Source organism: Podarcis muralis, chromosome 11 (assembly GCF_964188315.1).
Source record: "Podarcis muralis chromosome 11, rPodMur119.hap1.1, whole genome shotgun sequence".
In the NCBI taxonomy this organism is placed as follows: domain Eukaryota; kingdom Metazoa; phylum Chordata; class Lepidosauria; order Squamata; family Lacertidae; genus Podarcis; species Podarcis muralis.
In genome coordinates, this window is record NC_135665.1 from 51653487 (window position 1) to 51667586 (window position 14100).

Genomic DNA, 14100 nt, shown 5'->3' on the forward strand with positions numbered 1-14100 from the left:
CTAGAGTCCCAATGGCTGTCTACTGACTTTCCGAACCACTTCCCGACTGTCTCCCCCTTAATACAGCTACATCTCTCGTATCGTAATTCTCCTGCACATTTGTCAGCACATGCAAAATTCCACAGTGCTAAGATGCAGAAATCTAGAATAAAGGCTAATATTTAGTTAGCATTGTTTTGGATAGATTGCCTCAGTTTGCCTAGTATTCCTTTCCCCCAGAAATGCAGGTAAGAGTCTAAATTTAACATACCACAGGCATTTTAGTCACGTAAGAGAATGGAATGCTGAACTTCTTATTGAATATAGTACATATATACAAATATTTTAAAAAAGGAATTTATTGCCTTGCGTATAATTATGAACAAAATAATAATAATGCTGGCCTTTTAAAATGACAGTATAAATGAGAGGAGGAGTACCTGTAAAGCTGATTCACTCTTGTTGACTGTTAAAGAGGCTGGGGTGCATTTATAATATCACACAAAAATCTCTTTCCTACCCTTTTAAACTAATTGCAGACATTGATCATGTAAAACAAAACTGGTTCCCAAATGACCAGAAATTCTGCAGGTGCTTTTATTTAATCAAAGGTTGTTTGTACAGTGTTTGTTGTAGGAGGAAAGGTTCGGGAACTTCCAGAGGACAGAAATAAGAATATCATTGATGAATGAGAGCAATATTCCATTCAGTCCATCGTCCAGTTCCCATGCATTCATCTAGACATGTAGGGAAAGCACCAGATACCCAGTGGTATCCTGCCATCCTCTAAACATCATCCCCTCTATGTCAGGAGGTTCCCACACTTGTGGTTGGTGGGCCACCAGTGGTCCATGAGCTTCACTCAGGTGGTCCATGGCATGTTCATGTTAAATATGCAAATTGCTTTTTAATTGCATTTTCCTTGCATTTCATTTCTTATTGTATTGGCTGCAACTTGGATGCAAGTTAATACAAAAAAAAAAAAAAGCAACAGGCAGTGACCATTTTGCACATGTTCAATTTCGCAGAACATGAGGGCAGATCAGGGGTATAATGGGGTGGGCTTATGCCTTATGCAAACTCTGTTGACGTGTTGGCGGGGCGGGGGGCAGGAACACAACCCCCGTGCAAATCGGGGGTTGCCTGCGGAAGAAATAAAAGAAACAATAAAAATACAACTAAAAATCATTGGCAGAAAAATCATTACGTAGTTCACCAAAACCGTCAGCATTTTCCAAGTGATCCCCGGGGGCGGGGGAGTGTCTAGCAACCACTGCTCTACTTCCAGTGCTCAGGTCATGTCATTGCTTATGTAGCCAAAGCAGCAGCACCATGCAGATGGTATGAGTAGACTTGAGGAACCCCAAAGTTTGTATAGAAAAAATTTCTAGAGGTGAAAACCCCAAGGGAGTGAGCCCCCCACCCAATACAGGACTATTTGTGCTCAGTGCCCCATGGAATGCTGACTGGTGGAAAATGTTTGGGGGGGGGGTTAGAAATGCTGGAAGTTTGGACAGGCAGACCATCGTCACACTGCAACATTTTGTTGCAGTTCCAATTGTTTTCAACATGTTAAAAGAGAATACTGTACACATACTCTCCCATGATACACAGCTGGGCTTGAAGTCAATCAGACTCTTTCTTACTACTGTATTGCAACATGCCCTGCAGTTTCCTTATCAGGGAAAATAACTGGGAATTTCCTGTGGTCCAAGAAGATTTCTTAAGTACCTATGTGCCAACTCATAATCCCAACAACTTGGGATCCTGGTTAAATAATTCAATGAGACCTATTAATGCCCTTTCCCCCAAATCCAAGATCTGCAAATCGCTGCCTGAGGAATGTTGCCGCTAAACTGCCCCACAAAAGCTTCGACTACTGTTGATGAGACAGCCTCAAGCTTCCTGAGAAATCAGATTCCAGTTCATCCGTCGTCTCCACAGGTACGTTGCTTTGGTTCGAATTGGATGGATACGGCCAGGTTGGTGACCATGCGACCAGCCTGTTTGGAGACATATTGCACTGGCACCTCACTGGTTGCAAAACACTTCCTGAGTGAGCAGGGCTTTGCTGGGGGAAACCTGTATAACAATGTGGCTGGTGATTGTGATGAGAGGGGCTATATCCAGCTGCCTCTGCACCAGGCGAGTGGGCGAAGCAAGGTCCGTCAGGCCCGCAGAAGCTGTGGAAACAACTATTCTTTCTGTATCCTTGATGAATGCGCAGTCTCGCAATGAGGGGCTTGCCAATGTTAACCACTTTCCTTTCATCCACAACATCATCTACTCCTGCGTATTCATAGTGTAGGCAAACTGTGAAGGTTAAGTCTTCCTGTGAAATAATAAAAAAAAAGAAATTTCATCATTAATCTTCATAATAAAGGCAGCTGTTATGCCCTAAGAAAGAAATGCAGGCATTCACATCAAATGCAGCATTCACTGCCATCAGAGTGCTTTTGTCTCCTAATTACACAAATTCACAGAACAAAAAAAAAAGGGGGGGGGGAGCGCGGAAACCTATTTCTAGCGTTTTGCTGTCAGCACACAGACACTGTATTTTAAAAGCAACTGTTACACCGGCCGCTAAAGACATTCCACTTTCCATGTTAAGAGTTTGCCTTCCACATGGAACTTGCAAAAATTAAACGCAAAGAAGCTACTGTTTGCATCACAGATAACTCCAATGCTCTCACTAACATAATTAGTTTTGTATGCTGACTGAATTAACGGCACATCTGCATTTTGTGGGAAACAAAAGCAAAAAATGAGCATGTCTGCCCCTCAAAAAATAAATAAATCAATTTTAGCACTTGCTATATCTTCATCATTTAGGATGATGTATAAGCCAAGGGACACCAGCTGTTCTTTATCATGTAGATTCCACCCTCACTCCAATGCCACATACTGCAGTTTCATACTGATCAGAATAGTTCCTTCACCCAGTACATTCTCATTGCCCAGTCAGATTTGGTTCCTGGTCCCCCTTTTCCCACCTCACAGTAGTGTCCTATCTGCACTAGGCCTTTAAAGCAGCCTCGTGCCACTTCAAAACAGTCATGATTCCTGGGAACTATAGTTTGTGAAGGGTGCTGAGAGTTTTTTAGGAGATCCCTCTTCCCCCTCACAAAGCTACAGTTCTCAAGAGTTCTCTGGGAAGAGGGACTGACTACAAGACCATGCTGGGAATTGCAGCTCTGTGAGGGGAATTGGACTCTAACGATCATCTGTGACCTTAGCAAACTACAAGCCCCAGGATTCTTTGGGGGAAGCTGCAAAAGTTTAAAGTGGTGTGATACAGCTTTAAATGTATAGCGCAAATGGGGCCACAGCCGTCATCGGAGCCCTGATTTGTTTTGTTTCCGAAAGCTTAGAATCGTAGAATTGAGTTGGAAGGGAACTTAGTGGTGCAGCAAGAAAGCAAAGCAGTTGTGATCCTACCACCACCTCAGCCTTGACACAAACAAAGCCCCTATTGCAGCCTGCTGCCCTTACCCAATATCCCTGAAGCCATATTCAGAAATCTAGACTCTGAACCTTTCGAGACTGAAGGCCTTTGGCATATAATTCTCTGCTGGCTTAACCTGCAAAGCTGCATCCATAGGGAAATCATACATTTATGCTGAGGTATTTCAAAGGGCAAGTACTAACTGGAGGCTACCAATATGGGTGTGGGCCTGTAAATCGTGCAATCTGTTTCATGCAGCAGCTGACGTAAAAGTGCCAAACAGAATGAGTTTGTGAGACAAAAGTAATGTGAAATGACCTTTAGCTTCTGCAGAGAACTTATTCGAGTGTAGAGACAATGCTTGGGCAAGTCCTTTGAAAGCAAGTAGCTTCCGGTTTCCTCAGGAGTCCCCTTGTTTGCCCCTTTGGGGTCCACATCCAAGTCCTGTTCAAATTTGTTAAAAAGCAGAAATTAACTTATAGGATTAAAAGCTATAGACCCACAACCACCACCACCCTCTAGCTGCCAGATCATATAATATGTGGGTTTTGGCCAAAGTGCAAGTTTCATGTTTTTTATAATCCTGTAAAGAATAAACTCATACCAAGCTCCTGACACCAACTTACGAGGGGGAAATCTGTAACATAAGCTTTGCAAACAGTGATTTCAGAAGGCTTCTTTACTATGCTTGTGTAGACAATCAGGACATTGGAGAATTCTGCTGCGAAACCAAGCTGAATTTGAACACCGCAGGCAAACTGAAGGCACATGCTTTCAGGAAGTTCTGGAAACAAACACATTTTGATTAGTGGTAATACACAGATGCTCTCCTTCAAAATTAGTTGGGGAAACTGCATCTTTCCTCATGCTGTACTTAGTCATTATCCAGACTGGAACATCAGGATTAATTTCAGTAGCTAGGAGATCTACAAACTAATGGGAGCAGATTATAATCAGTCTTCAAGACTCCTTCATACATTTTGCACAGATCATCTCCTCCTGGCATCTATCAACAGTTCTGCTATTGCCCTAAAATGATAAGTAACTTTACTGGAGAGGATCTTGCGCCTTCACTTTACTAGCAACACATTAAATGAATTACAAGTTATCATTTGCTGAGCAGATAAGAAGATGAAGCTATGGGGAGAGGGCCTGGAAGGTCACTTCATATACCTAGGTGCCTGTGAGCTATGGGTTAGCCAACCCTGGGCTATGGGATGTCACTGTCCCCTCATCATTATGATACTGACTGACTGTTTTGTGAACTGGCTATTTTCTGTTGTGGGATTTATAGTTGTTAACCACTGTGGATGTTTTGGATATACAAATGTAATAATGTGTTTGGCTTGGGAGCTTGACCCCTAAGAAAAAATTAATGAGCCCCATCCCACCAAGGCTCCACTGATTTTGGTGGCAGCAAAAAAGCGGGGGAATAAAACAGAGGTGATGTTGGGGTGGACAGAGATGTGTAGAACTCTCTGCACAGCCCAGAACCTTGATGGGGATACAAACTACCCCTACTGTGCTTATTAGAATGAACATTTGATGAACGGAGAGGGGATGATGATAAGCCCTGCTCTTCAGCTGATCTGCTGGGCTGCGCTGGAGAAGGTGCCCTGAATGTGTGTGTACACACATGTGAGGGCAAGAGTAGGGGTGGACACACCCACTGGTGTCATACAGCCCCTGGAAAGTTTGCCAAGGGTGAGTGCAATATTCAAGTATTCCATTGAAGGTTAGCTATCCTTGAACAAATAACCTAGGGAAATGAACCATTTGAGGGAGGTAAACCAAGTTATTTCAGTATGTACATAAGGCTGTTGTGCACCCACACCCTGGGACATGAGGAGCTATAGACCAACTTGAACAGCATCTTCACCCATACCGTGAGCTTTTGCCCACTGCAGATTCCGCGCTAATGACTCTGCCGACGCTACTGTTTGCTGAACAGGATCAGTTAATGCTCTCTTCTCAGATAAGCTGCTGCGAATCTCCAAAGCCTGCTTGCCTTTGGTAAGGTGACACTTGCCCATATCTAAAAATAAAAGATGCAAATCATTTTCTGGGAACCAAAGCTGCTGAAAATTCTAATTAAAGCACCTACATTCCAGAAGAGCCGCCATGTTGCTATGGTTATTGTTGTGTCAGCGTTTCCATGACAAACCTGATTTCAAGGGGGCATTCAAGCCTGGCTGTTCAAAATTCACATGGAGAGGAACTTGGATGGAACATACCGTCCAAGTTCCTCTCCATGAGAACTCCGCCTCCCCTGCTCTTTTAGCATTCATTATGACCCAAACATTTATTAAGCTGCGTGGCAAGTTTCTTCATCTTCTCCCTCCCACATGCATAGGCACAGATCCTCCAGTCAATGAAACCCTTCCCAGGAAAAGACATGTTTCTTAATTGCAGCACTCTACTTACAAGAATACACGTTCCAATCGTTTTACACTACAGATAAGCTAGACTGATAATCTTTTCCAACAGTTGTCTTTTTTTTAGTTGGGGTTCTCCATCTATTTTCAGCCACATCATTAGCATCCTTAAACAAGTTTAATGCATTTTTGTCCACCTTCATACTCTATATGTTTTTAAAATGTTGTTACATAGCCGCCTTTTTCATAAGGAAATTCTGCAGCGGTAGTAGTTTTTGAACATCGCTTCTGCAACTTAAAAAAAATGAATTTACTATATAAGGAACTGCCTTTGGCGAATGGCTCATCTTGCCTAGTTCTGTCTATCCTGGCTGGAAGCAGTGTTCTGGGGCTGTGAAAGGAGATAAAGTATACCTTTAAAAAACAATGCCACCATTTTGGATGCATCTATCGGTCTGTGCCTACAAAGCAAACATGCACCACAATTGATTTGATCCTCCCCCTTTCTACCCCAATGTGTTAGTAGTATTGTTATACGTTGTGCTTCCAAGGGCAGGGGTACATCAAAAAGTCACACACACACACATTCCCACAGCCCTGTTAGTCTTTTGCATATGGACACAATTAATTTCATAGCTTTTATTAGGGATTAAGTGCTACAGCACACTCCAATAGTTACCCCCACCCCCAGCAATGCCAGAAGTAAGTCTTGATTGGCGTGAAGGCAGCCTCCCTGGATTAGCATTGTACACAGTTGCTCTCCAATAGTAAGCCAGTGGTCCCACTCAAGAACTTAGGCATCCAGATATTGCCATCTGGCAGCTCCTTGGCTGGCAATTTCACTTCTGCCTTCCCCAAAGCAGAAGGGGGGGACGGACCTTCTTGCGCTTTGCTTCCAGGACCACATTGAGGCAAAGAAATCCTCTGAATGAGGTCTGTGTCAGCATCCACTCCCTTCAGGAACTCAAGAGAACTCCCTTTCTTCAGGTATGGTTTGCAGCTCACTAGGCTCCAGTCTCCTTCCACTCAGTTTCCTACCCAGGGCATTGGTTACACAAAGTCTACATTTCTCCCTGTTGCCAACCTGCCATTCCAGCCTCCCCCAAGCATTTTCTTCCTGCTTGCCTTTTGCCCAGTCACCCTCCATCCACCCCCATCCTTCTCTCCCGAGTTCTAAGAAATTCTGACGCCTTCTGGAGGCCAGCAGCTGTTTTCTATCTGCCCTGTCAGGCTGCTCCTCAGGGAGGGGGGGAAAGATGCCTGTCTTGTTTGCCAGCAGGCTGTTTTCCCAGCCATCCCCTGCTGGCAGTTTCTGTTGACTAGAACCAGTAGGAAACACAGGGTGCACTGGGGCAGGCCATTCATCTCATCTCAAGGAAGTAAAGGTTACGGGGAGCAGGCTGTATTTCAGCTGACAGGCATAGCTGTCCAAAAACAGTTCTTTACAAAGGCTGGTGTACATTTGTTCTTTATCCTCATCTAGGAACAAGCAGTTTGGGCTGCTATTTGGACGGGGGGGGGGGGGGGAGTTTGAAAGGAAAGAGTGAAGCATGGGTGTGCATATACCTTACCCCTGCTATCAACTTCTGTTAAAAATTACAGCCTCTCAGGGCTGCTTTTTGGCTGTAACCCCCCCCCCCAATCAAAACAGCTTTTACATGCATTTGTGCATAACACACAGTTTGCTCCGAAGGCCTCAAATGTGCAAATGAAATGTTTTACACTTCACTGCATTTGTATTCTGCCTTTCCATCAAGGAGTTTTATCCACACAACAGCCCTTTGAAGTAGATTAGGCTGAGACGCGGGTGGCGCTGTGGGTTAAACCACAGAGCCTAGGACTTGCCAATCAGAAGGTCGGTGGTTCGAATCCCCGCGACGGGGTGAGCTCCCGTTGCTCGGTCCCAGCTCCTGCCAACCTAGCAGTTCAAAAGCACCACGTCGAAGTGCAAGTAGATAAATAGGTACCGCTCCGGCGGGAAGGTAAACGGCGTCTCCGTGCGCTGCTCTGGTTCACCAGAAGCGGCATAGTCATGCTGGCCACATGAGCCGGAAGTTGTACGCCGACTCCCTCAGCCAGTAAAGCAAGATGAGTGCCGCAACCCCAGAGTCGGTCACGACTGGACCTAATGGTCACGGGTCCTTTTACCTTTACCTTTAGGCTGAGAAATAGTGATTGGCTCAAGATCACCCAGTGAGTTTGTGGCTCCGTGGGGATTTGAACCAGTCTCCCTAGTTCTACTCAGCCCCCCTAACTCAGATGTGGGCAACATTTGCCCCCCCAAAAGGTGCTGAACTACAACTCTGATCATCACTGGCCAATGGCCATGTTTTCAGGAACGGATGGGAGTTGTAGTCCAGCAACATTTGGAAAGCCACAGGCTCCCCACCCCTGATCTAACCACTGCACCACACTTTTCTCGATCAAGCAAACTTCCCTAGTGTCTCAGGTATACTTCTCATAGGGCTTCCTTACCTTCTGCTACACCATCCAGCAGCACAGTAATTTTCTTGTCCTCCAACAAGCGCTCCTTCAAAAACTTCATGAAAATCCCATTGGCTAAGCCAGACTGCTGAATTTCAAAAGCTTCTGCTCCTTGGCACCTTAAATGCATATTAACAACAGCAGAGGCATAAGATGGGTTGGGAAAGTATAACTGCAGCACAACAGAAGGCAAAAATGTTGCTTTGTCAAAGTAAAATAAAAAGGACTTTTCCAGGATTCTGAAAAATCAGTTCACGTTTCACAATAAAGTATACAAATAAAGTATACTTTTACAAGAAATGTTAATAAATATTAATGTTTGCTCACAAACGTTTGCACCGCCAGGATGCAATTTGCTAGGATCCAGAAGGCAATTGGGCCTGATCTGGTCCATGGGCGTTAGTTTGCCAAACCATGAACAAAAGGGTTCTCAGGATTAGCCGTGTCACTTACCTGAATATAACACCAGAGCAAGGCCTATTATCTTGTCTGTAAAACAGGTGTTAAAATCAGGTAAGAATTCTCAACTCCCCAATTAATGGAATGAGGCACATCACATTTATCTGAATGCACAATCTCCTTTTATCACCCTAATCTGCCTTTTGAACTGGGTTTTCGGTCAAGTGGTCAGGGAGATGCTGCACTCAGATAAACCAGCAAAAGCAATGTACCATGTTTATGTTGTGTTGAAGTGGGAGAGGCACACACATGCAAGGTTGAAAGTTGATCCAAAAATGAAATCATGAGGTTCAATCCGGACTTAAATCATGCTTAGAGTAGACCCACTGATATCACTGGGTCTTAAGTTACTTAGAACTAACTTGAATGCCATTGATTTAAATGGGTCTACTTAAACCTGAATACAACTCAAAGATTTTCTCAAATGTAATGTGCCCACAAGGTATATGAAGGTCTGCTGGAACACAAGCAAATTGTTGTCTTTTTATTATCCAGCTCTATACTGAGGGGTTTTTTTGTTAGCTCATAACACATTAACACAATCATTCTGTTCTCACACACACACACACACACACACACACACACACACAAAATATGCAGGTACAATAATTAGCCTTACGTGGCGTATCCAAAAACAATGTTAGCTGTAACCTTCAGGGCATCCAAGATGAGGACGGTATTATCATATTCATTCCTTTAATAAATGTAAGAATACAAAATGAGAAGAACAGTTTCCTGTTAATTACGTTGCTTTGAATGTATGCTTTATATCTGACTTTCTTCAGTAATGTTTTATTTTGGATTGTTTTAGTTGATGTTTCAGTGTGTTGTAAACTGCTTGGGAGATGTTTTCTTAAAAATATAAAGCAGTATAGAAATGAAACGAATAATAATAATAGCCCAGGAAAGTTGGGAGGGGCTTGAAGTAAAAGCTGTTATCTCTTCCTAGCTAATATTCCCTACTAGCTGGGAGGAGGAAGAGCAGGGAAATACTGTCACGGCAAGATCTTAGAGGGAAAAAATGCCAGCCTGACATTCCACTTTCCCAGTCAATAGGATGTCAGCTTCATCTGTTAGAAAGGAGCTTTCAGTATTTTGAACAAGCTACCCAACTCTGCTTTCATGTGGTAATCAAAACACTGTTTTTTTCTGAGTGGGAAGAAAAGAATTTTTATCTGAATCACCATTATCTGGATTGTGAATCATGCCCTCCTTTGTTCCCAGAGACTGACCCAACAAGTCAAACATGACCATGTAGCAAGTTTATTTTATTCCCTATTATTTTGCTTTCGCTCTCCCGAGCCTGGAGAAGAAAACGGAAAGGTTGTGACACTTGCATACAGATGGTTGAGTTAATAAAAGCTAATCTCTCAGCTGTTCCATTTGCCTGTTTTTCTAGCGCCAACATGGTGTCTTGAGCCTTGATCTACTAGGGAGGTGATGAAAGCAATTACATACCTTTTCCTGCACATATCCAGTAAAAATACATTGAGGCCAGTATCCTTTTCTTGCATCCGTTTGAGAATATTTTGTACACACAGACAGTTTGCTGCTCGATAGGGGTTTGGGGCATCTATAGGAACCATAAAACTATTACCATAGTTTTCGTAGCCATGGCCAGCATAATATAATAACCCTGGGGAGAAACAACACACAACGTTAAAATAGCTTTTAGCTATTATATTAAGCAAACTAATTCAATTAAATTAAGTTGCAAAGAAAACAAAAATAAGGCAGTTTTCTATAGTCTTAAAATCACACTTGCCGTAAGTGGGGCAGTGGATTTACTGCAAGCAGGATTCAGCAAGCAGATGCTGAATGTGCTCCAATCTCCCCATTCTTGGAATGAGGTGAGCCTTGTGCACTGCAATACACATATAGTGGCACATTTTTACTATACAACACACTGAAGTGAGGAAAGCAGCAGCTGCGAATTTATGTTTTGCACTTTGCATTGCAAATGACACTTTTCTGGGAGTAACCAGGTGATGCAATATCATGGTGAGCACTATGAGCATCTACAAGAAGGACAAGTCCTTCTGGGTATGGAGGTAAGCCCACCAAAATGCAGAAAATTTGGGGTCGGGAACCTATGTTCCTTGAGATGTTGTCGAAGTACAACTCCCATCAGCTCCAGCTAGCATGGCCAATGCTCAGGACTAACGGGAGTTGTGGTCCAGCTAGAGGGCCACAGGTTCTCTACCTATCCAATCAGTCATGGAATTGTAAAGTTCAAAGGGACCCGGAGGCTCATCTAGTCCAACCCCCTGCAATAAAGCATTATTTCATGTTCCACAAACATTCAAAGGACACTACTCAAAAATGCAAAAAAACAATACAGGAAGCATCCAATCATGTGAAAAAAGATAGAATGGTATCAACAAAGCTGGAAAGAACGAATCTTTGAGGCAATTCTCTTTTGTTCACTACTCAAAAACTGTAAAGAACTAAGAACCAGACCTACTTTGGGCTATAAAAGCAAAACTAGGGCATTCTGGCACAGTGAATGAGCATCATCCCCACCGTTAAAACACAGACCAGGAGCTGAGTGCAAAAGTGTTAAAAACACACAGAGAACTGGATAAATAAAAACAAAAGAAATACAAGAATAAAATACAAGTAAAATTTCCTTAAAACTAGTTTGGGCAAACAAGGCAAAAACAACACTAAACTATATATCACACATAAAACTGAGTGGTGTACAAACAGAAAATTGAAATTAATTCAGTCAAGAATCCAGGAAAGCTTGAGTAAACATGTGTGATTTAAGAAGGTGTTTAAAGGTTACTACTGTCTACCTCCCTTGAGCGTCCCCTAGGGGAGGGCATTCCAGAAGGTGGGCGCTCCCTTTACCAGGGGAAGTGGTGGTCTGCTGAGAACTGCAAGTAGGGAAAAGGTGTTGCTCTCAGGTCCTATTTGTGGGCTTCCCATAGGCATCTGGTTAGCCATTGTGAGAAGGCGCAACTGGATGGGCTTTGGCCAGATCCAGCAGGGCGCTTCATGGGTATCCTGGTTGCAAGTTGCCTAAGGTTTCAAATGTCAACAACTTTAGTAGCTAATAGCCAGTGCATTTGTTTCAACACTGCTGAAATATGTGTAAAGCTGGGAATTCCACCAAGCATGCATTAAGACAGACTATCAGAAAGCTCACTATTTGGAGCTAATTACTTTTCAGTACTTTGTACTCCATTTGGTTAACACTTGCACTTTTTTATTTGAAAGAAAAGATGTACTTGGCATAGAAAGTTATGTGAACAAAAAGAGAAAAAAACCTGTATGCTGTCAAGATGGCGGCAGTAGCAGCTGCAGCCTGTGAGGCCTCGTGGTGATGGCAGGTGGCGGCAACAGTAGTGGCAGCCTGCGAGGCCTCATGGCGACACAAGCAGTGGGGCTTGCGAGGCCTCGCTATGGTGGCAAGAAGGGGTGGCAGCCTGCAAGTTCCTCCTGGCGGTAGTGGGAGGTGATGGCAAAAGCTGTGGCAGCCTGCCTCAGCAAGGCCTTGCAGGCCACCTCCGCTTCTGCGACTGTCACCTGCCACCACCGCAAGGCCACAACTACTGCCACCACCATGACAAGGCTTTGCAGGCCGTCACCGCTTTTGCCACAGCCACAAGGCCTTGCAGGCCACCATTACTGCTCCCACCGTGACAGGGCCTTGCAGGCTGCTGCTGCTGCTTCTGCTGCCAACAACTGTCATAGCAAGGCCTCGCAGGCTGCTGATTATTGTGCCACTGATGCCAGGCTGCCGCTGCTTCTACCTCTCCCCCGCCGTCAATGATTCTGCCGCTGCCAGGCTGCTGCCACTTCTGCTGCCTAGCAGGCCTGCTGACAGTCCCAGATTATTTGTATTCACTGTGACTCATCACCGTAGCCAAATCCAAAACCAAATTCTCATTTGGATGCATTTTGGCTTGCCTGCTGCTGAAAGTGGCTATGAGGTGATTGATAATATCATTTTTCCATTTCAGACCCTTAAATAGTAGAAGTTGCCAGAACATTGTTCTGTTTGCCTCTGTGTAGTAGTTTCTTCCTTATTTCAATTATCATGATATATCAATATATTGTGATGTTCAGCTGGTGATATATCACAATGTTGAAAACCAATTATCGCCCAGCCCTAGTTTACGTGGTTTAGATGAGTGTGTAGGATTTTAGATGTGGAAAGAGTGTTCAGATTGTGCTGTGCTATCTTCTGGAACTCTTAAAATATTTTGCTACAATGGAAAAAGACATCAATAAAAGAGAAAGTTGAAGTCAACATATTTTGGTGTAGTTTGTGATTCGAGACGTCATCAGTGCCCAGCAGTAAATCTATAGCTGAAACTGACCCAAAGGTGCCCGACAAGCTAGCACTAAAAAAAGGGAATGGGAAAGTATGCTGCCGTCAGAAAGTCTGCGGACACTTTTGCAGCTCCAATAAATCTTCCTGTCATTGTGACCCTTTGGCTCAGGCGTATAAAGGGTGGAAGGCATTCTGAATGTCAGTCCAGCCAGCACAAAATGAGACAAGCATCAGCCATCTGATCAATAAGAAATTCTCAATATGGGCTGCTTTGGGAAGAAGGGCAGGATAGAAATTAAGTAAGTAAGTAAGAAAATATTCAGTAACTTCCCCTTGTTGCAGTAACTTCATCTGGAACCTGTTGCCAATTTAAACCACTGCTTGGCCCCACAATAATAATTTTTCATGAAAAATAAATATTTGATGTTATTAAGATGGTTTATGGCAGCTTCTTATGTTTGGTCTCAATAATGTTCTAGCTTAACATAACATATCTATCTATCTATCTTGGAGTGCATCTCAAATTAATGGATGTTGCATTTTCCAGTTTTTCAGGCACCAAAAATTATATAATGGTTACACAATATAGGGGGTCTACTAAGAGCATAGGACAAGGTAATTTGGAAATGGAAATATTTAAAAGATACATTCTGACAATCAATTTGACAGGCTGCCATGCTACTAGTTCTTACCGTATACTCCTTTGTCCAGCAGCAATAAGAACTCATCTACCGCATTCCGCATCTCAGGTTCAGTAAGATCCAGCAAAGAAACCACTTTGAAGTCCAGTTGCCTCAGCAAGTTGGTCAGCTCATAAACATCCACTAACGGAGCCTTGAGCTTGGGATGATTATAATAGCTCATGTTTCCCATCAGCAGCGCTACTTTGTCTACCGCTGCAAAAGCAAAAGCAAAAAACATGACAGAATTTTTGTAGGACAGCATTTTCAGAGTTGGGCCACAGGATGCTCCACAGTCAATATTATTATTATTATCTCTTACACGTTGAGTACTCCCCATGTTGAAAAGGTGTAAGGGCTTGTTCTGTCTTATAATGGGATATTCCGGAGTGGTGG

The 14100-nt window shown here is 43.5% G+C and overlaps 1 protein-coding gene across 6 annotated transcripts in view; it reads right to left on the bottom strand.

Annotated features, from left to right (window-relative positions):
* Positions 1-320: 320 nt before the first annotated feature.
* The window catches only part of MALT1 (MALT1 paracaspase), a 38257-nt gene continuing 24477 nt past the window's right edge, over positions 321-14100 (bottom strand). For 4 of the 6 annotated variants that reach the window (XM_028749465.2, XM_028749463.2, XM_028749462.2 and 1 more), the window contains 8 exons: positions 13717-13920; positions 10201-10378; positions 9362-9436; positions 8275-8402; positions 5310-5459; positions 4051-4208; positions 3743-3868; positions 321-2311 (listed from right to left, as the gene is read on the bottom strand). In XM_028749465.2, coding sequence (XP_028605298.2) covers positions 1856-2311; positions 3743-3868; positions 4051-4208; positions 5310-5459; positions 8275-8402; positions 9362-9436; positions 10201-10378; positions 13717-13920 — 1475 coding nt within the window. In that variant the 3' untranslated portion in view covers positions 321-1855. The remainder of the gene's footprint in view (positions 2312-3742; positions 3869-4050; positions 4209-5309; positions 5460-8274; positions 8403-9361; positions 9437-10200; positions 10379-13716; positions 13921-14100) is intronic. The other 2 variants (XM_077936455.1, XM_077936454.1) reach the window with 1 other exon arrangement.